The 20,648-nt window shown below is 55.8% G+C and overlaps 9 protein-coding genes across 9 annotated transcripts in view; 3 read left to right on the top strand and 6 right to left on the bottom strand.

Annotated features, from left to right (window-relative positions):
* Positions 1–1,469: 1,469 nt before the first annotated feature.
* On the bottom strand, positions 1,470–3,785 carry C8A04DRAFT_39294 (uncharacterized protein; the record flags this gene model as incomplete). Its single annotated transcript, XM_062784534.1, has 3 exons — positions 1,470–2,058; positions 2,275–3,491; positions 3,537–3,785. The coding sequence occupies 3 exons, from the start codon at positions 3,783–3,785 to the stop codon at positions 1,470–1,472; spliced, it is 2,055 nt and encodes a 684-aa protein (XP_062634530.1).
* A 674-nt stretch (positions 3,786–4,459) lies between these two features.
* On the top strand, positions 4,460–5,275 carry C8A04DRAFT_31255 (mitochondrial ribosomal protein S25-domain-containing protein; the record flags this gene model as incomplete). The annotated part of the gene is made up of 2 exons (XM_062781697.1): positions 4,460–4,866; positions 4,942–5,275. 2 exons carry the CDS (start codon positions 4,460–4,462, stop codon positions 5,273–5,275), a joined length of 741 nt encoding a protein of 246 aa, XP_062634529.1.
* A 575-nt stretch (positions 5,276–5,850) lies between these two features.
* On the bottom strand, positions 5,851–6,864 carry C8A04DRAFT_14309 (glycosyltransferase; the record flags this gene model as incomplete). Its single annotated transcript, XM_062778039.1, has 2 exons — positions 5,851–6,633; positions 6,700–6,864. 2 exons carry the CDS (start codon positions 6,862–6,864, stop codon positions 5,851–5,853), a joined length of 948 nt encoding a protein of 315 aa, XP_062634528.1.
* Positions 6,865–8,147: 1,283 nt separating this feature from the next.
* On the top strand, positions 8,148–10,824 carry C8A04DRAFT_31253 (Ima1 N-terminal domain-containing protein; the record flags this gene model as incomplete). Its single annotated transcript, XM_062781696.1, has 3 exons — positions 8,148–8,276; positions 8,397–9,263; positions 9,337–10,824. The coding sequence occupies 3 exons, from the start codon at positions 8,148–8,150 to the stop codon at positions 10,822–10,824; spliced, it is 2,484 nt and encodes an 827-aa protein (XP_062634527.1).
* Positions 10,825–11,931: 1,107 nt separating this feature from the next.
* Positions 11,932–13,329, bottom strand: C8A04DRAFT_31252 (uncharacterized protein; the record flags this gene model as incomplete). Its single annotated transcript, XM_062781695.1, has 1 exon — positions 11,932–13,329. One exon carries the CDS (start codon positions 13,327–13,329, stop codon positions 11,932–11,934), a length of 1,398 nt encoding a protein of 465 aa, XP_062634526.1.
* A 1,044-nt stretch (positions 13,330–14,373) lies between these two features.
* Positions 14,374–15,327, bottom strand: C8A04DRAFT_31251 (uncharacterized protein; the record flags this gene model as incomplete). The annotated part of the gene is made up of 1 exon (XM_062781694.1): positions 14,374–15,327. The coding sequence occupies one exon, from the start codon at positions 15,325–15,327 to the stop codon at positions 14,374–14,376; it is 954 nt and encodes a 317-aa protein (XP_062634525.1).
* A 362-nt stretch (positions 15,328–15,689) lies between these two features.
* C8A04DRAFT_31250 (exocyst complex component sec6) lies at positions 15,690–17,945 on the bottom strand (the record flags this gene model as incomplete). The annotated part of the gene is made up of 1 exon (XM_062781693.1): positions 15,690–17,945. One exon carries the CDS (start codon positions 17,943–17,945, stop codon positions 15,690–15,692), a length of 2,256 nt encoding a protein of 751 aa, XP_062634524.1.
* Positions 17,946–18,767: 822 nt separating this feature from the next.
* On the bottom strand, positions 18,768–19,209 carry C8A04DRAFT_39290 (cytochrome c oxidase subunit VIIc-domain-containing protein; the record flags this gene model as incomplete). Its single annotated transcript, XM_062784533.1, has 2 exons — positions 18,768–18,796; positions 18,999–19,209. 2 exons carry the CDS (start codon positions 19,207–19,209, stop codon positions 18,768–18,770), a joined length of 240 nt encoding a protein of 79 aa, XP_062634523.1.
* Positions 19,210–19,998: 789 nt separating this feature from the next.
* The window catches only part of C8A04DRAFT_31248 (uncharacterized protein), a gene marked incomplete at both ends in the record, with an annotated part of 2,261 nt that continues 1,611 nt past the window's right edge, over positions 19,999–20,648 (top strand). The window contains 3 exons of the mRNA XM_062781692.1: positions 19,999–20,143; positions 20,240–20,297; positions 20,353–20,620. Of these exons, the coding sequence (XP_062634522.1) occupies positions 19,999–20,143; positions 20,240–20,297; positions 20,353–20,620 (471 nt within the window). The remainder of the gene's footprint in view (positions 20,144–20,239; positions 20,298–20,352; positions 20,621–20,648) is intronic.

Here is a 20,648-nt window from a genome sequence, read left to right as displayed (position 1 = left end):
CCCAGCCAAACGTGGAAGCCCGCTTCCAGGGGCCGGAACCAAGGTTACAGTTACAGTTGCAGTTACAGTTGCAGTTGCAGTGGGCGGTTCTGTTCCCTTGTTGTTTTGACGCCTGGAAGCGTGTGATCGTCCCAATCGAAGGTTTATGGAACACTCTGTGACAAGTGCACGGTCCCCCCCTCTGTTAAGTTCGGAGCATTCAATTATAGACGGATGCTTTGACTGGAAGCGTTTCTCGTTAAGCGAGGAGCTGGGTTGGGCGCTTCCAATGAGCTGGGATTGGGTTGAGGTGTGAGGTGAGAGGCGAGAGGTGTGGTGGCTGGGGTTGTCCTGCAGTGTTATGGTAGTTATTGTATCATCGGAGCGCATAGTGAGATGCTTGTTGTGTTGACGGGCCCTCTCAAAACCGTGGTGTTTTAATTTCTTTTTTTGCTGTGCTAGTCTTCGTCATGTAATTCTCCCTTTCTCTCCTGTCAAGTATAACTGCAAAGGCGAGGCGATGGGCAGCATTAAACGCTGCCTTCGCTGATCGACGTTTGATCCAACCCGAAAATATAAATAGATAATTAGATGATCCAACACGAGTGTATCTACACTGAGGGATGCTGTTTGTATTTGTAAATACACCGGGACGAGAGCAAATTCCAGGCATACGAGCATGCATGACAGAATCGATGTGATCAGTAGCTCTCACTCTCCGTTCAAACAGATGGGGGGTTTTCTGTTCTTACTTGAGAGAATCCAACCCCCATATCATACCTGAAACCCATCTTCTTTTTCAGTTTCTCCTGAGCTTTGGGGGATCCCATCCCCGTATAATCCCAAATTTCCCAGCTGTTCTATTTCTTCCAAGCTCAGGAGCGAGGATAACACCACATCATACCCAACCCAATGAATGCCCCGAGATGGCCAACCCACTAGTTATTCCTATATTCGGCCATGGCCATATATATTCCTGTTGAGATCAAACAAATATGTTTTTATGGTGATGTAGACCTACTGATCTTGCCCATCTCGACCACCTTAAATGGGTCCCAGTTCTTTCTTCAAGCTCACTAGCTGTACGGATAGAATGAAGGTGATTTTAGATCTTAGATCTTAGATCTTAGGCCCAGTCAATTCCTGCTGATATCCTCCATGACCTGACTTTCCATAGACTGGCCGTTTCTTCCCTTGTCATCCATCGTATGTACATCCAGTCCACCATATGCCAGGATATCTTATTTACACTTTTACACACAGTACTATTACACAGGCCCCCCACCCTCTGGTACATGTACCTCACTCAGCCCCATCATTGCCGTCGTGATGTGATCGTGGTTATGCCAACGGTTCCAGCCCCCCCCACTGTTTAGTTTTAAAATCCGGCCAGCCCTTGAATCCTGTATGGGTATATATACAGCGCCCTCCAGCCTTAACCAATCCAACACTGCCCTGCCACCCAACCAGCCGAGAACAACCCGTCTATGCTACCGTCTATCACGTCTACCAACAATCCCCCCCAAAAACTCCACCATCCACATCTCCTCCCTCTCCCCCAACACCCATCTCGCCTTCAACGCATCATACACCGCCAAAACCCTCTCCCGTCCCGAGCACTTCGCAAAAGCCCTCAAAGCCCACACCGCCAACCACATCCGAATCTCCACCCCCTCCGCATGTCCCCCATCCAACGCATCAAGCAACGCATTCCAAATCCCCAACAACCGCTTCTCACTCCACGCCGAGCGGGGGACCCCGCCGTGCGTGGCGAAACCTTTGAAGAGCGCCAGGAAGATGGCGTGGTGCAAAGGGATGTGGAAGAATTTCATTTCGTCGATGTAGGACGCGGCGCGGGCGAGGTTGCCGCGTTTGACGCCGTAGTGGTTGACGAGGATGCGGTAGGTTTGGATGTCCGGGGTGAGGGGGGTCAGGCGTTGGAGGGTGGCGTGGGAGGAGGGGTGGCGGCGGGCGATTTTGGCGAACATGAGGAGGGCTTGGGTTACGGCGCGGTCGGAGGTGGGCGTGCGGATGGGGATGCTGCTGGGGGTGCCGATGTTGCTGCTGCTGCTGCTGCTGCTGCTGCTGGTGTTACTGGTGGTGGTGCTGCTGCTGTTACTGGTGGTGGTGGTGCTGCTGCTGCTGGTGTTGGTGTTGTCGATGTCACTTTTGTCGTCGATGTTGCCGTCGTGGTTGTTACCGTAGTCGTCATTCCCATCATTGGTCTCAGGGTTGGTCTCAGAGCTAGTCTCAGCGCCGGCCTCACCAAGCGTCACCTCCTTCATACGCGCATACAACTTCTCAGCCGGCCCTTCTTCCCCCGACCTCAACAGCCCCCCAATAACCGCATTCAGCACCACCGTATCAATCATCTCCCCCGCAAGGACCATCTCCCGAAACGCGGCGCGCACCCCGCTGGTCTCGTGCTTCAACCCAAAGAAATGGATCAGACTGGTGTAGTGGTAGCGATTATAATAGTGCCCGCGCGACTCCATCTCACGGTAAATCATCTCGGCGAGCACAAAGTTGCCCGCCTTGCAGGCGACATCAAACAAGATGTTGAAGGTGACGTTATTGGCCTGAATCCCCGCGTCGACCTCCATCTCGCGCCACAGTTTGAGCGAGGCCTCGACCTCGGTCTCGCGCACGGCGCCGACATAGCGACTCGCAAAAGCGATGGTGCAGTTCCACTCTGCAGTCGTCAGCGGAATCCCCGTGTTCTTGACGTCGGCAATGACCTCGAAATACCGCAGCATGGAGGCCGGGTCGCGGTGTTGCGATGTCGGCTGGCCGAGGGCGCGCAGGAACTGGTGGCGCAGACGGGCGTGGATGTACAGCATGCGCGGTTCCGGCACGCGCCGGTAGATGTCGTAGAGGCGGTCGAGGGCGATCTTGTGCGGGCTGCGCAGGCGGGTCAGGACGGCGAAGCGCAGTTCCCAGAGGGCTTTTTGGTCTTCTTCGCGGGGTGAGATGACTTGGTCGAGGTTCGGGTAGTCGTGGTCTTCGGTGCTGCGCACGAAAGTGAAGTGCTGGGTGTCGGGCTGGGCGTAGCCGCGCATGTAGGGGTCGCGGATGTACTGGAGGTACTCGTCGACGGGGCCGATCTCTTCGTCATCGTAGGGTTCGATGAGGTCGAGCAGTTCTTGTTTGGTCAGATTTTGGGTTTGCCGCCTGCGCTTGCGACGTGGAGGAGGGTCGGGGGTTGTTGTCGGTGTAGTCGGTGTTGTTTCGTGGGTTTCGTGGGTTTCGCGAGTTTCGTGGGTTTCGCGAGTTTCGTGGTATGTTGGGTAAGGGATCTCGTGGTTAAAGTCTGAACTGGGAGGAGGACACTCGACAGCCGCAGCGGTATGTGTCGCGTAGGGCCCAAAGGCAGAGGGGCCAAAGGGGCTGCTGAAGTGGGCATGGGCGTGGGAGTGTCTCTGCGGGAGCGTGACACGGAGGGCCGGCAGAGATAGCAGCGAGCGGTGGTTTGGCCCGGAAGTTGGAGAAGCTCTGGCCGTGTGTCCATGTCTCTGTCTGTGACAATTGCTCGGTTTCGATTTGTCCCCCAGCAAGACGCTGCCGATGCTCCCAAAGCCCCGTGTCGAACGAGTATGTCCATATTGGCCGTGGAAACCCGGACTAACCCACGCTCCACCGGGGTTATAACCAACCGAACCGGCCGGAATCGGCAGAGAGGCCGTAGCAGCCGTAGCGGGAGTGGTGACAGGTGAGGCAGACCGGTTCGACGACGGCGAGGGACGGTGGTGCTGCAAGAGGGGGAGGGCGCCGCATATCGACCCGTCAATTCGGCTGGGGACTCTCATGAGCTGTGGTCCAACATGGTGGCCTGCCGTCTACCCAGCCTCTGGCCCCGAATGCAGGCGGTCCTTGCGGCAGTCCGGGGCGTGTGTGTCGGGAGAGGTCGGGGGTGTAGGCTGCGGGAGGGCACACACGTGGTGTGGTGTTGGTGTTGAGGCCGGAACTTTACATACCCTAGATAGGTAGTAAAGCCGCGAGAAAAGTCAAGTCCCGCTGAAGTGAGAGCACAGTGGGGGCTTCAATGGATGTCTTGGCATTTCGGTGGGGGACAAATTTTGGCCGTGCTCAGTCCAATCTCAGCAAAATTTAGTGGGGCATTTGAGCTTCTGCCCCACTTGCATGCCGGCTCAAGCTCGAAATTTACAATGAGAACCGAGAACCGGACCCACCATTGCTGGACATACGATTTCGATATTCAACTTTTGAAAAGACCACGACGCCAGGCCAGAGCAGGGACAGCGCGCATACCACCGAACGAGGACGTCTTCCACAGTCTCGCCACGTGCACTATGACGACCAATTGACCGAACGAGACCCCTCTAAACCGAACATCCCAACCTCGAGAGAACAAGAGAGACAACACCAAAATCAACCACCACCAAGTAGAGGGGGAGAGGGGGGAAATCCAAGAAGAAATACGCATAAGAGATAGGGCAGAACGAGTCCCAGAGAAAACAAAATGGTCCGCGGCCGCAAATTCACCGCCGCCCTCGTCTACAACACCGCCCGCGCCCGCGCGGGCGAGCCCATAATCCCCGGCCGCGCCGCCCCCGTCCCGCCAGCCTGGGTGCACGCTTTACGCAACATCCCGCCCTCCGAGGTCCTCACCCGTCCTTATCCAGTCCAACATGCACCGCCTCCCACTTCGCGCGCGCCCAAACAACTCAAGACGGGCGTACCGCGGAATATGTTCCGGCCGCAGCGGATCGTGCACCCGGAGGATCAGTTACGACAGGAGTTTTTTAGGGATCATCCGTGGGAGTTGGCGCGGCCGAGGTTGGTGGTGGAGTTGGATGGGTTGGATGGTAGGAGGAGGGATTGGGGGAGGGGGTTGAGACAGCCGGGGATGGCTTTGAGTGGGGAGAGGTAATCTTTTTCTGTCTTTTTCTCTACCCTGACAATTATAAAGGATATCCATGGCTAATAACTGGTTGGAAACAGCGTCGTCCAACGCCAACTCTACCTCATGGAAGTCACCGGCCTGTCCAAAGAAGCCGCCTACGACCAAGCACGCAAGGAGTTCTACAAGCTGCGTCAGCAGGAACAGATCGAGCGGCGCGTGGCTGTTGAGGAGGCGCGTATGTATGGGGCGTATTTTGGGAAGAACAACCTGCAGGTCGGCATGCAGCTGGAGGATGCGTCGTATGACAAATGGCTGAAGTGGGCGGGCGAGGAGATTGCCAAGGTCGAGGCGATGCAGCAGGCGGCGTATGCGAATGTCGTGGATGTGGCGGAGGGAGAGGGGGAGGAGGGAGAGGAGGAGATTAAGTTGTAGGCATGTGTGTCAGTGGGGAACGATCAGTTAGTTGGGAAGTGCCTGTGTGTAAATGTATGTTATGATAAATAGACGATGTGCATGTTTGCATCAGGAGTGTCATGTCTCTGGTTTGGAAGGGTGATTCTGTCTTTTCAAGGTAGTAGCTCGTTGACTGCTGTTGTCTAAATCAGGCAACACACGCAATAAATCCACGCAGAGCTTCTCGTCCGTCTCGGACCGCATAGGAGCATAAAATCAGGGCGTTTAAATCAAGACCCCCCAACCCCCCTATCCCCCCCTTAACAAACACAGCAGCCCATCCACCCCTTTGCCTCTTCCTCCTCATCATCACCCTCCTCCTCATCATCATCAACCTCCTCATCATCATCATCAACCTCCTCATCATCATCATCACCCTCCTCATCATCATCACCCTCCACCTCCTCCCAAACATACTCCTCCCCCCTCACCATCCCTTCCCAATACCCCCTCACCCACCTCCGTTCCCTCTCCCTCATCCCCTCCACCACCTCCCTCCCGACCCCCAACCGTTCCAACACCGACTCCCTCCCACACCACTCCGCCGCCGGCAACTAACCCGGCGGTGCCAACCGTGCCGCCACCTTCCCCACAAACAACAGCCCCCGGCCGGGATACCTCTTCAGCAATCCCTCATGCTGCACACAAAACGAGTCGGCCAGCCCCGTCCAGAGAAAGAGTCTCCCTGTAAGGCTCAGGGAGCGACTACGAGCCCAGGACTCGATGTACACCATCTTAAGGCGGTTTTGCGGGGCGAGGTAAAAAATCTTGAGGAGGTGGGCCACGAGGCAGACGATGAAGCCTGTTGCGGGGCCGTTGGTGATGATGACGTGGGGGTATTTGAAATGGGCGTGATAGCGGGATGCGGGGCGGTCGTTGGGTTCGCGGGTTAGGGCGTTGATGGCGTGGATGGCGGTTCGGAGGGAGCTGAAGGGGGCGGTGAGGAGGGGTTGGTGCACGCGACGGGCGCGGGGGATCAGGAAGGCGTCGTGCGTGCCTGCTGGAGTGATTATCTCCTCGTTTTGGGCAGGGGTGAGGTCTGGGTTGGGACTGGGACGGAGGCAGTTGAAGATGCGGGTCTCGAGCTGGGCGACGCGGCGGAGGGAATCGTCGTCGCCGTGGGAGACGAGGTAGCGCCGGTGGGCGTTGGTTTGGGGGATGAATTTGCGGCGGATGGTTTCGAGCATCTCGGAAGTGTGGCCGCCGGAGCCGAGGATGTAGAGGTAGTAGACGGCGGGGAGGTTCGAGGTGTTGGGGACGCGAGGCTCGCGCCGGGAGATCCAGCGGCGGCCGGTTGAGAGGGGGGGGTGTGAGCTTTGGAGGGTGAGGTGGCGCCACTATACAGTCAGAAACAGGCAGTTCTTGGACGAGTACTTGAGGGAGCGAGACAGCATTTTACTTACGACGACGAAGCCGAGAAACACATTGATGATGGCGACGATCCACGACCAAGACAACAGAAAAAACGCCACGACGGAAACAACGGCGATCCCGCCCAGACCGGCGTAGACATAAGTAGCGAACCGGTCGGGCCCAAACTCGTGGAGCATCTCCCGTATCTGCTCCATCTCGGCGTCAAGAGTCGGGCTGGAACCCGAGCTGTGTTGTGCTAAAGGTTGTGCTGCGACTTGGCGATCGCCATCCAGCAATGGCCGGTCATTTGGATGGTTGTGGGAGGAAGTTTGTTGATTTGGTTGCGCCGTGTTGTTTCCTTCCTGTTTCTCGGAGATCGACCCCTCGCTGGGTGCGGTTTTATGCGGGTCCACGGGTCTCGGCGGCATGATGTCGTCGCCGAGCCTGCCGGCCTGAGGTGAGGTGTGGTTTGGTGGTGTTGAATCCGGCCGTTAAGGGGTAGATTCAGGGGCACTCGACAACACTGGGGAAGTGTCCCTGTGACAACGGCCGAGTTTCCCCTGCGAATGTGGAATAAAGAACAGAAGGTAAGCGGAATAAAAAACAGGTGGCTCTGTTCTGTTGATCTGAGAGGTGGATGAGCCTCAGAAAAGTGATGTGTCGTCTTCTTTCTTCAGTTTTGGTTCAAGCTAAGACACAGTCTAGGGTTGCGAGTTGACGATGCAACTGTCGCTACTTCGTGCCTAACTGATGATTAATTCAGCTGAACCGTGATATCGGACAATAAACTGCTTACAATTATGTGTTTGTGATCCCAAGTCAATTAAGGGTAGAATTCATCCAGTCAACCCAAATCTTCATTACATGAGCCGAGCTAAAAGCCGTTTGTAGATTTAGACAATTAACGTTGGATGAAACAATTGCCTGTTCAAACTGGCCACTTTGAACAAATTCCTGAACTCCTTGATGAAAATGACAAGTCTTGAGTCTAGATTGTGTTTAATTCCTCAGTGAAATTAAAAAGGTAGTTAAAATCTCTAGTGCCGTTAAATTTAAAGAGTGTTTGTCCGTGACTTTCGACCTGTGTTTTCAGTTGTTGAATTCCAAATGATGCCAGGTGGTAATTGTCCGATGGATTCACTTACACCCGACGCCAAAACAAGATGTGGTCCGTGCACACCGCGCTGCGCGTTCCAGCGGGGCCTGGCGTGCCTGACAGCGCATGCACCCGGCAACAGGAGTGCACCAATAGGAGCCCGGCGCAAGACAGCGCAGACAAGCTGGAAGCACTAGAAATCACGACCGCCCGGCAGAATCTTGGTCCAGACTCGACTTGCAAACCAAAGAAGAAAAGAAAGCGGACAGAAAACACGACCTCGAGATTTGAACGATCTGAAATTCACAACCTCGGCGCTTGCATGATATAAGCAATTAAAGCTTCATTTGTTCTTTATACCACGCCGCCCTAGATGCCCGCATTCTCAAAATCACCGACAAGATGCCGCGGCTTTCTCGCAAACGATGCCTGACGTGCTTCTACTGCGGCCGCAAGAACGCGACCGTGTACGATGGCCAGATCCGCCGCTTTGAGTGTCCCTTTTGCGATGCCACCAATTATCTCGACCAGGTCTGTTTTCTCCTGCATTGTTTACTCCGCTAATAAACAATCCCCGTTACCCGCTACCGGCTTTCCGCTTCCCCCTTCCGCTCACCTTCCACTGACCTTCCGCTGACATGGATACAACAGAACGGCGACATCACCGACCCGCCCGTCGCAACCGAAAAAGAAGCCACCCCGCGCCAATACGCCATGTCCCGCGCCGTCTCCCCACCTCTAAGCCCCCCAGGCCACAACAACCCTCACAACCTTCACCAAAACCCCAACCAAAAACAAACCACCTTCTGCGCAACATGCCTCAAAAACCAACACCTCCTCAGCGCCTCCCTAGCGCAATACCTCCCCGACCCCGACGACCCGGACTACGCCGAGCGCGAGCGCGGCCTCTACCGCTTCCGCCGCCGCCAGGAAAAGCTCTACCCCCAAATCTGCGCCGACTGCGAGCCCTGGGTGCGCCAGCGCCTGGCCCAGGCCCAGTATACCGCCAAAGCCGATGTCCTGCGGCGCATGCTGGACCGCAGCGCCATCGCCCGACGCAACGGTGCCACGCGCCGCGGGTGGCTGGAGAGGGTGGATTCTGTCGGGAAGTGGTTGTGGATGGCCGGGTTTGTGCTGCAGGTGCTGTGGCATGTGGCTGTGGTGCATGATCGGCTGGCGCGGTATTTGGCGTGGGCCGGCGTGGATGAGGGGTTGTTTACGGTGCGGTTGTTGAAGGTGTGTGGGCCGGTGGTGAGGAGGTTGCCGGCGGAGGAGGAGAGGTTGTTGAAGTGGAGTCTGTGGGCGAGTGGATTTGGGTGTTGGTGGAATCCGCGGTTTGCGCAGATTGTCAGGGGGTTTACCAGACATATCAGCGGGGTGTCGAAATGGTACTTTTTCCAAGCCTTGGCTGTGTTGTTGAGGTTTTGTCTGCAGAGCATGGACTGGGACACGCTGGATCCGCTGGGGCTGAATCGGCTGCTGGCTGTTCATGGCGTTACTTTTGTGTTTGCTTTGCTTGTAAGCTCCCACACTTCTCCCACATTTCTACTCCTCGGTTTGTCTGTAGGTACATATGTTGACATGCATCTAGATCTTCACGTCTGCCCCCCGCGCCATCAAAATCAACATGGCCCCCCTGTTCAGCGCAACCGAGAAACCACCATCGCTCCACGCCAACGAAAACGCCGACGACTCCGACACCGCCGACCCAGCCCCCGGCTCTGCGACTCGGGCCCTCGACGAAACCAGAGCGATAGCCGCGCTCCTGGACGAAATCTCCCGGTCCCCCACCAACACAACCCCCCCTTCTCCCGTCCTCGACGCTTCCCCGTCTATCCCGAGGCGCATCAGCAACTTCCTCCCCATGGGCCACACCCACACCCAGGCCGCCCAAGCCCTCACCGCTAACCTCCAACAAATCGACCACCTCCACCTGCGCGGCCCGGCGGACAGCGACAGCAACTACACCCCACCACGATACGCCCGTAACCACCCCCCTAGCTCTCCGCCACCATATACCGCCGCCGCCGAGGAAATGGACTGGTCCCCAACCCCAACCACCTCCTTCGTCGCCTCCTCTCCCATCCGTCCCCCACGCACTATCACCAACTGGGGAAACACCCGGCCGTCCGCCCACCAACAACCCGACCACCCCCAACAAAACCAAGACATGAGTATGACCTCAACCCACCGCGCCTTCGCCACCCGCGGCCAACGCACCACCCAACCCTTCGGTTCCGCCCCCATCGAAGAACGGCCCGGGCCCTTCTGGTACCGCGTCCCGCCTGCGCCTACGACCCCGGCGCAGCGTGTGTTTAATCCGCCCAATCAGCCGCGTTTGAGGGCAAGGGGGTCGGGGGTGAGTCCCCCTGGTGCTGATACCGAGGCGGCTACGCGGCGGAACTTCTTTGGGGGTGGGAATGGCAATGGGAGGACGAATGGACGTATTCGGGGGGGGGAATTGGTTCCTGTTTCCAGTAACGATGATCATGATGGCCATGGGGAGGACTATGACACACCCATGACGACGCACTTCACCAACTCCCAAACCCAAACCCAATACCAACATCCCCAACAACAACAAAACAACTACCAAGAAGTCGCCTTCCCCGAACCCCGGCTCTTCGCTGCTAACTTACTCAACCATAACACCCATAATACCCAGCACAGCCCTGGGAACGGTACCAGGAACGGTACCGGGAACGGCCATGGCCAAAGTCCAAGAAGAGACCAACAACAGCGATGGAACGACCCGCGGAATGAGTTGTCCGGGTTGTTTGGGTCTGCTTTTCAACTGGGGGATCGGGAGGCTGCTGAGAGGCCGACGACCAGTAATAGCAAGGCAGGGGGGAGTTGGTGGGGGAGGATTGTTGGTGGTGGTGCTGGTGGTAGCAGTAACGGTGATGGAGGGGATGAAGCAGATGGAAGGCGTGCCGATGGGTTTGATGCTGGGGATGATGGCGTTGACTCTGGAGCTGTGGTGAGGGTTGGGGGTTCGTTTGGTGCTGGTACTAGTGTTGGTGCTGGTGCTACCGCGGGAGAGAAGCGGAGGGTGATGACGAGGAGGAGGAGGGTGTAAACGAGAGAGGAAGGAAATTAGAGAGAAGAGAAGTGCTACCCTCATTAACCCACTTCGCTACCTCTCTACCTCGCCCTCTTTTACACCCTCAAACGCCCTGCACATATACAGCGTCTCTACACCCTCCCTGCACCCGCCGGATGAACACGCAACCTGCCCTGCATATACAGTGACCCAATCGTTGGATGGCCGTATTGTTGGATGGCCCGGTGTTTGGATGGCTCCCTGCTTGGATGGCTCGCTGCTTGGATGGATGGATAGATACCTCCCCAGATACCTGATATCCATCCGAGGCCCCTGTATTTTGTTCTGTCCTCTTTTATCCTCTTTCTCTCATCTCATCAGCCCATCCTGGGTAACCCACTCCTGTTGACATCTCCCCTTTTTCTTTTATATTTCCCTCTCTTTTCTGTTCTCTCCTATCTTAGGGTCACACATGTTGGGTCGGCGGCATTCGCATTCTCATTCACATTCGCATTCGCATTCGCATTCACATTGTCTTTATTTTTGTTCCCCGTTGTATCGGCGTTGTATTGCATTGTACGGCATGGACGGCGCAGGGGATTTTGTTAATTGTAACCTATTTGTATTTGTCGGGATACGCATGGTTGGTATTGTGCACAAGGAAGAAACAAAAGGGCAAACATCAAGCGGATTGTGAGGAGTATAAACAGTGGGATGTGGAATGTGGGATGTAACTAGTAACTAGCATGCTGGGTGTATTATACAGTCGAATCGATTTGTTTCATGTATTCGACACCGAGTATTTCCTGGTCTGGTCTGTGAACACGTACTTTTCAATGAATAATGATTGCTTCAGAAAGCTACTACCTGACCTATACACAACCCTCCTTGATTCTCTTCACCGTTCCCCAACTCCTCACAATTCCATGCCCGCTGATCCTCACATCCAAACCAGTCAGTCCTCATCTCGTGCAGAAAACGGGCAGTTCCCTCTCCAGTCTCTTTGCCCGCGCTACCAACACGTCCAAATCCCCCTTAGGCCTCTCCCCATGAAATCAGGAAACTAAAGAATGTCACCCTGCGCCACCGGAATATTACTTGACCCCGGGATTTTCCCAGAAGTCTGGGTGTCAAAGCTTGGCCTTACTCGGAACCCTGGGATTCAAACGAAAAGTGCTCCTGCGTGGTCATAGTAGTTCCTTCAGGCCAGGGCATAGAAGCAGGCTCATCTGACTGTTCCTGAGATACCTGTTGAGTCTCTTTTTCCATGGAATCACGGATCCGTTGGACAGTTTGTTCGTAGAGGTCAGCCAGGAGCTGCCGGTCTTCATCTGAGACATTTGTTAGAAATTGGCCAAACCGGGGACGGCGGTCTTGTTGTTTCTCCTGCGGAAGCCCGGCAGCTGGGTCCTGTTGCGGAGCGTGGGTCTCTTGAGATTGAGGGTGCTGGGATGGCGGGGCCTGCTGAACTTGAGGCTTCTGAATGGGCTGATCCTTTGTAGCGAGGGCATTCTGGGCAGACTGGGCCTTTTGAGGTTGAGCCTTCTGAGTAGGTTGGGCCTTGGTAGCGGGAGCGTCCTGGGCAGGCTGGGCTTTTTGAACTTGAGGCTTCTGAGTAGGCTGGGCCTTTGTAGCGGGAGCAGGCTGGGCCGGTTGAACTCGAGGCTTCTGAAGAGTCTGGCCCTTTGTCGCGGGAGGGGTCTGGACAGGTTGGACCTTTGGAGCGGGAGGATTCTGGAAGGACTGGACCTGTTGAACGGAAGGATTCTGGAAGGACTGGACCGGTTGAACGGGAGGGCGTAGTAGAGCCGGATTTGGTGGTTTGCCTTTCACTGCGCCGAGCTCCAGATGTAACCGCGCCAATGTAGCGTGGTACACCTCATATGCCCTAAGGACCCGCCTGTTTTGTGTATCTAGGGCTTGCTGGTGGCCTTCGGTACGCTGAGATCGCAATATGTCGACCTCTTCACAAGTTTGACGACATGCCAAGGCAAAATCCTGCGCCGCCCAAGTAATCCGTTGGAGTTCCGAACCCTCCTTTCGTCGGTGGGCCTCGCCATACTGAGGACGCTGTCTCTGTTGTTGAACTTGGGCGCGGGATATTGGGATGCTGCCCCGTAAAGCTTGACTTGTCTGCGGAATCCCATCGCCCTGGAAACCATGGGTCTGTTGTTGAGCCTGAACAGGCTTAATTTGGGTTGTGTTTTGTGAGGTGGCAAGATGATTCGGAGCTAACTGAGAAGGCAACGGCTGCGGTAAAGCCTGACCTTGCGGTTGAAGGGGTTGAGTATACTGCAAAGGCTCAACTGACCTGAGCGACGGGTCTATGTTAGACTCATCACGTGGTGGGAAGTCGGTAACATATCGAAGTGCTTCCAGGCTGCTAAGTATCTCGGGCGTCAGAATCTGTTCTGACTCCGCATCCGGAAGCTCAGAGTATGGCACAGCCGTATTTGACCCTGGATTCTGTTGTTCTTGCGGCGCTTGCTCTTCCTGGGGGATATGGACCTGGATGAGATCCTGCAGTTGTCCAGGCGGCATAAATCGGGTGGGTGCCGGCCGCTCTACATGGACCTCTCTCCCTCTCTCCCCCGGGGTTCTTCTCCTCGGTCCTGTTCTCCTCAGGGCATTCACCCGCGACTTTCCTCTGCTACCCACAATTCCTCCGCGTTGGGACGTATTCCTTCGTACGTCAAGCTTCTGACGAATCTCAGCCACGTCCAGCTTAGAGATGGGGCTTCCGATTCTAACGAGTTCAGCTGTTTCCCCACAGCTGGAAGGGGAAGGCAGTGGCGGCAGGGGTGAGCAGATTAAGGAATTCCCATTGATCCCAGTGATAATGTCCGTATTGCCGCTGTGGTTGAGGCTTTCCGGGCTGAGTATCCCTATTGGAGGTTCCGGAATGGTTTGGCCAGGCCCGGGTGGTGGTCGGTTTTGGGCGGAGGAAGCCATGGTCTATGACAAGGGAGTGGTGTATGAGAGTCTGAATCGTAAAAGCAGATTGGATTGCTAAACACTGTAGGAAAGAATATCTGAGACGTTAAAGAACAGAATAAAGACGGTCGGCAAGTAAAATCCGAGCCGTGTATCTCGGGCGTAAAAAGATACGGGTTTCATGCTGTGTAAAAGGATCTTCCGAGTGTTGAAACGAAATGTGTTGCTGTCTCGGTGTTGACAGGGAGGCCTAGCCGTCTGCAACGGCTATGGTATGCGGTAAAGTGAGAGAGGTACTCCCATAGCACGGTGAGTCCGACGGACATGATGGGAAGGAGCTCATAGCATCAACAGGATAGTCAACCGGACAGCCAACCGGATGGCGTTAATGGGAGAATTGTGGGACTAGAGTCCTTACAGAGGAAGGAACTATCCTGGGGGTCGCCGAAACTCGTGACCATAGTGGAGTTGTCCAAACAGATATGTGGAAGGCGCCGCCCTGAAATGGTAGGACCCAATCTTACCGAGTTCCAATTCCTCTCCTGTTTGCAATACCCGTAGACAATTTCCTTCCGAGCAAAAAGATGAAATTGCACCAATTCCCAAGCCAGCGCTCAACTTAAAACCCAGCAGATAATCCCCAGCCCAAAATCAATCCCTCAACCGATCCCTCAACATCCCAAACCGATCCACCCCCAACCCAAACCCCCCCACCACCCGTCCCCTCACAACCGCCATCTCCCTCACAACATCATAATCATCCAACACCGGCCACGTCCTCAACCTCTTCCCCCCATTCCCCATCCCCTTCCCACCCCCCATCCCCATCCCCTCCTCCCTAGCCAACCTCCCAACAACAGCCTGATTCAAATACGCCACCACCTCCTCAAAGCTCAACACGTCCGAAATCGGCAACAAATGCCCCGCTAAGAAGGCAGGGCTGTGGTGTGTGCGAGAAACGTAAGAGCGAGCGGCGGCGCAGCGGGCGCAGGTGTCGGTGGAGGAGGGAGTGTGCGGGAGTGGACGCGGGAGGGGGGGATGGCAGAGGGGACAGTGGAGGGCGAAGTTGGTGAGGATTTGGGTGCGGATTGGGAGGGGGGTGGTTGTTGTGTCTTTTTGGGGGGAAGGGAGAGCTGTGGGTTCTGGGAGGGGGAGGGGGGGTTTGGGGGTTTGGTTTGGTGGTGGTTGAGGTTTGAACAAGGGTGGTTGAGGTTGAGGGGTTGCTTCTGGTCGTGTAGCCCCGGGTTGTGGTGGTTGAGTACGGGTCGGAGAACGAGGTGCGGGTTTTAGTGTCGTGGTTTGGAATACCTCCTTGGGTACCAATTTTGGATGGGCCGGGATTGACTTCTTCGTAGGCACTGTTGCTCGTGCCTGTGGTTGTTGGTACGGCCGGTCCTCCTCCGGGTCCTCCTTCCCCCCCTCCGACTCCCAGTCTAGCTTAGCAAACCGGGGCTCGTCTTTTTGCAACCGCGGGTAGCTCTGGTCGTACACCGATGGGCTAACCAAGGTTTCGTCACCTTCACTTTCGAGATCATCGGGGATTCGGCGCAGCCATGATGACACGCGGGCGTTGGGGTTGTTGCGCGGGTGGAGGTTGCGCACCATTTTAGTTGGTGAATCGGTTACGGATCAATTGCGAATGAATCGAGGACGGACTGATGGGTGAGGCAGGTGATGAGCCGTTGATTTATGTTTTCGGCGAGAAATGTGCTGGGATGGATTCAAGACCGGCGACCGTATTTCAGCCGGCTGCCTTTGCATGAGGATGAGGGGTTGGTTGAGTATTTGCTTGATTTCCTAATCGGGAAGTTGCCCCAGAAACATGCGAGCCAATAAAGGGGCCAGCGGATATATCTCCCTGCAGCCTTGTCCGTATTGTACAACCACACCATACTCCATTGCTATCATCAATTCATTATTCGTGGGACATTACACACCCACACACGCACGTGCACCCTGTTAGGCCATCACTTCACCTTACTCATAACCGTCTCCGGCCCCCTCACCACATCCATCTGCGCAGCCCTCGCCTTAACAGCATTCAACATACTCCTTTCAAAATCATCCCTCGACCGCAGCACCGCCTCCACCCAACTAATCTGCAAGTCCCAATACGCCGTCTTAAACGCCGCAAACGTATCCGGCACGCCCTCCTTCTCCACCGACAACAGCTGCAAAAACGGCTCTGTCACCCGCCACGTCTCCTTGATGGCGTGGCTGACCGCCGGGTTGGGTAAACCATTGAAGAAATCAAACGCCGTCTTGAGATCGTCAAAGATCTTGTCCTGGAACTGGTCGGACCGGCGGAACTTGGCGCCCTTGTTGCGTACAGAGGATAGGTAGCGGATTAGTAGTTCGTCGGCAAAGATCTCGATGAAGATGTCGATTAGTGAGTGGTGCAGCACCTGGCGGTAGTCGCCGACGTATTCTTCGAGTGTGGCCACCATGCGCGCCATGGCCGTGCTGGTGTACCAGCGCGGGGTGAAGAAGTCGGGCATGACGGTTTTGAAGTCGACGGTGAAGACGAGCTGCGCGAACTTGGTGATGCACCAGGTGCTGAGGTCGAGGTAGCCGTCGCGCAGGGTGGCGACCTCGGCCTCGGCGCGGTCCATGTATTGTGGTGATACCATCGGGGTGAATTTCTTTTTGAAGTCGGTGAGGTAGGCTACGCGGCCTTCGTCCTCGTTGTCGTCGATGCACGCGATTTGGTCGTTGGCTGTGGCTACCAGCCAGTCTTGGAGTGGTTGGAACCCTTCCAGATCGACGACCTTGCCGGTTTCGTACCGCGCTGCTTCTTCCTCGAGCATCTTCTGCCATGACTGCTGGCGTTGTCGCAGGCGCTGGAACATGGCGTCTACCACGCCCTCGGCGACGTCGGCGCGCTTGGAGTTGGCGGCCGCGTCGAGCTGCCCGCGTAGCATGCGCCAGAGGTCGATCACGTTCTTGTTGCGGAAGTAGCCGTACTCGTCTTGGTCGAGGTTGCCGCCTTCGACGTTGCGGTCGGCGAAGTCTTTTGTTTCCATCGCCCAGATGCGGCCGATCCACTCGTCCAAAAACTTGATGATGAGGGCGCGGAAGTCGCGCACGATTTCTGTTTCGCGGTTGTCGATGACGTGGGGGGTGAGCTCTTCTTGCTTGAAGCCGAGCTTGGTCATCTTGCGGTAGTATTTCTCGGGCCAGCCCACAATCACCAGCGCGTGGGCCGAGCTGACCTCCTTGTCATCCACAAGCCCAACCAAAAAGTCGTGCATCATGCCGTGATAAATATCCGCCCACGTCTTGAAAATCTTCCACTTCTTCGGCATCAACTGCACCATCCCCAGCCGGACGGTGTTGAGGTCGTTAAAGAACCACCGCAGGCTCTTCTCCAGCTGCTCCGGGTCCTCCAAAAACTCCCCCCTGCTCTGCTCAAACTGGCCCTCCCCAATCTTGCGTATGCTCTCGAGGAACTTGTCCTTGTACCCGCGCACCGTCTTGGCACCGTCCGTAATGCTCTGAAACCGCGTAGCAATCTCCTTGTGGTCCTTGAGCGCCTCCTGCAGCGCGAGCACCCTCAGATCGCTCTTCTCCTCCACCTCCATAATCAGCGCAAACCGCACCACCAAACTCGTATTGTCCGCCACCACCAAATTCACCAGACTCCTCGCGATCAAACTTATATGCTCGTCAAACCACTCAATAACCTTGTCCAGCCGCTCAAAGTAGTCCTCCAGCGTCGATTGCAACCCCGGGTCGTCGGCCCGCTGGATCTGCTCGATAGCATCGTCCCGAATGTTCCGCAGCTGCGTCAACTCGTAATGCACAGCCAGCAAATTCGGCATATTCTCAGCATCGTTATCATCCTGCCGCAGCATCTCCTGGATGGCGCTCAGCCGATCATTAAAAGTCTCCAGATTCCGACGCATAGTCTCCACCGCCCCAAAATTCCGATGCGCCTGCGACACCAAGTTGATAGTCGCAAAATCCGTAATCATATTCTGCGACTCCGAGCAGATCTTATCAATCTTGATCATCTCGTCCTTGATCTGCTGCACCGTTTTCTGGCCATCACTCAGCCCATTCATGCCCGCCTGGGTGGTCTCGAGCTGCTCGCGCAGGCCGCCGCGGAGTTGCGAGTCGACGGCGGCCTTCTTGCGCGTGAACTCGGCCTTGAGCCCCGCGATCTTGTCGAGGTCGTCTGGGTGCCGGAGCAGCTCGGACAGCTTGACTGGCGGCACGTCCATGGTGGGTGTCCCGGCGGGGGGGGGAGGTTGGGCGTGTTCGCAGTTGGGGTTTTTTTCTTGTCTATCACACCATTTTTTGGGAATCGGGGGGTTGACGTCCTCCGCGCGGTCGGTCGGAAGGGCGGTCGGAAGGGCGGTTGGAAGCGCTGTCGAGGTTCGAGTGGTGGGGTGGAATGGGGAGAGTGGGAGGCTGTCAAGGTTCTTGTTGAACGGGCACATGTGGAAATACAGGGGCGCTTCAATGCGGTACCTGAAAGTGGCCCGTGCGTCACAAGCATGTCCGCGACGAGTGCCCCACATCATCAATGCAGGCTCAGATGGAGCTCAAAATAGTTGATCATGAAGGGCCTTTGAGGATATCCGGCTTGGAAAATACTAAGCAAGATCCAATGATGCCTCCATATAGAATGACAACTTTCAGGCCTCGCCTTCTCAAAAGTGCTCTACGTATCATGCCAGGGCCCGGGATGGAACTTGTTGGAGACAGCAAGGAGTCCCCAGGATCAAGTGTTGCTGTGTCCGATCCGGCATGGGGAGAAACTGTCTGCCAACAGGATCCCATCGGCTCACAAGCGTAGAACGCCCTCAAGCACCACAAATACGGAACACCCAACAGCAGATAACCAGTCAGAGTCAACCAAGGAAACAGTCGTCTTGACGTCTACTCTATCGACCTAAACCATATACACAGCCTCCCCCAGATAGAGCCAACCCACTCTGTATCCTTTTATTCTCTCCCTCCCAAATCCCAGGCCATCATCATCCCGTCATCATCCCGTCCCAATGCCAGGCCAGGTCCATAGTTTGCCTACGACGGCACGTTTATTTGGCCGGGTGGTTGTTCTGCCAGACTGTGCGGTTGTCAGCGTCCATACTAAAATTTCCCCCCAAGTACCTCCCCCTTCTACCCCAGCCCATCTCCTTCTCCCCCAAGCCCAAGCAAACCCAACCCTACCCCCCTAATGCTCCCCCCCATTTCCCCCCATCCACGACCCCAAACCCAACCCAGAAAGCCCTCCCCAAAAAAGAAAGAGCGGGGAGAAGAAAACCTACCACAAATAGCAAAAGGCAACCCAAACCCAGTCGCCATAAAGCCCCAATACTTGATCGCAAACCCCCGCTTGCGCGGGTTAAACGGCAGGTTGGACAGCGGGCCCTCGGGGTAGTGGTACGGCGAGGAGAGACGGGCGCGCGTGGTCGTGAACGCGCGGCGGGCGACCAGCTGCGCGGCGGCGGCTGTCGCTGGGCGGGTGACGGGGAGCATCTAGCGGGGGGGTATTGAGTTAGTTGGGGGGTTGTGGGTGTGGGTGTGGTCAATTGAGGGATTGATGGCTGGCAATTGCGGGGGTGGTTGGGGCCTTTGGTGGGGATAGTTGCAGGTTGGAGATAGAGAGTATAAAAATGCGCACCTTGATAGAGTGGAGAGTTTGCGTGGTAAGTCGTGCAAGTGGTGCGTCGACAGACAGTCGGTCGGAGTGGTAGTGGTGGTGAGGTGAATCTGGAGCTTGGTTTCTCGGCTGTCTGTGATGTCGATGATTGGGTTGGACCGAGCTTCCGCAGCAGTGTGGGCCGGGCCCGGGTGGCGTGACTTTTTGCGCTGTGTGGGGATTTGAACCGCCGGAGTCGCTGGGTTGGTCAATGCGCCCGGGCTGGCCGGGACACCGGATTGAAAGGGGGGAAATTCGAGATCCAGGGTTAGGGTAGGATAGGGGCGGGTCTGAGATCCGTGTAAGTGAGGTGAAGAACATCATGGCCGGATACAGGTCAGAAACAGTTTCAATCACCGGGTTTTCGAACGGGTTTCCGCTGTTAAATAAATAAAGTTCTTTCTGTTTCTGCCCGGGGCTAGTAAGGCAAACACGTAAAATATTTTCCAGGGCACGCCTAAATTGTTCCCGTTCTTTCCCTCACACTCCCCCTCTTCTTCAACCAAAACAAACACCACAAACGCCTTTGAAATCGTGAAATCACCCAACTTTGCACTTTCAGTTTTCATTTCCAGTTAAAGGCAACTTCTACTGTTTGTGTCAAATCCTGCCTGTGTCACATCACCATGGCTTATTATCCCCAGCCGAGCCTGGGGGTGGCTAATCGCTCGGAACAGCACCCGATCCCCCTGTACGTCGGGGTCAAGGCAGCCCTCAAGCTATTCAGCGGCGACAACACATTCGGTGTCGGTGACATCACTTTAATCACCGGTATGAAAATAACTCCCCCCTCCCAATACCCAAAAGAAAAAGAAAAAAAAAAAAAAAAAAAAAAAAACCCCCAGCCGACTAACTCTTCCCCTCCAGACATCACCATCTCCGACTATTTCAAAATCCGCCACGCGCGAAACCACTCAACCCCTACGTACTACCGCCCCTCCAACACGCCCTCCAATTCCCTCCCTTCTAACCCCGTCCAGGTACCGCCTCCGCCCCTTCGATTCCAGCCGAGGAGTCTTCGACATGTACATCACCCACCCCAGCCCGCAATACGAGTCTCTACATCAGGCTCTATGGGCGCAGATTTCTCTGCAGATTTCCGAGATGGGTTTGGGTGGGAAGTGGAGACGGTTTTGGGCGATGCCGGATGGGTTTTTGGAAGGGAATGGTGGGGAGGAGGAGATGGAGATGGAGATGGAGATGATGGGGGGTGGGGAGCCGGATTATGCGGGGGGGCCGGAGAGGGAGGTGTGGGAGGGGTGGGTGGGGGAGTGGG

This window comes from Dichotomopilus funicola (assembly GCF_033296635.1).
Source record: "Dichotomopilus funicola strain CBS 141.50 unplaced genomic scaffold C8A04scaffold_63, whole genome shotgun sequence".
In the NCBI taxonomy this organism is placed as follows: domain Eukaryota; kingdom Fungi; phylum Ascomycota; class Sordariomycetes; order Sordariales; family Chaetomiaceae; genus Dichotomopilus; species Dichotomopilus funicola.
The sequence above is the reverse complement of the archived record's forward strand: the minus strand, read 5'-3'. Positions and strand labels throughout refer to the sequence as shown.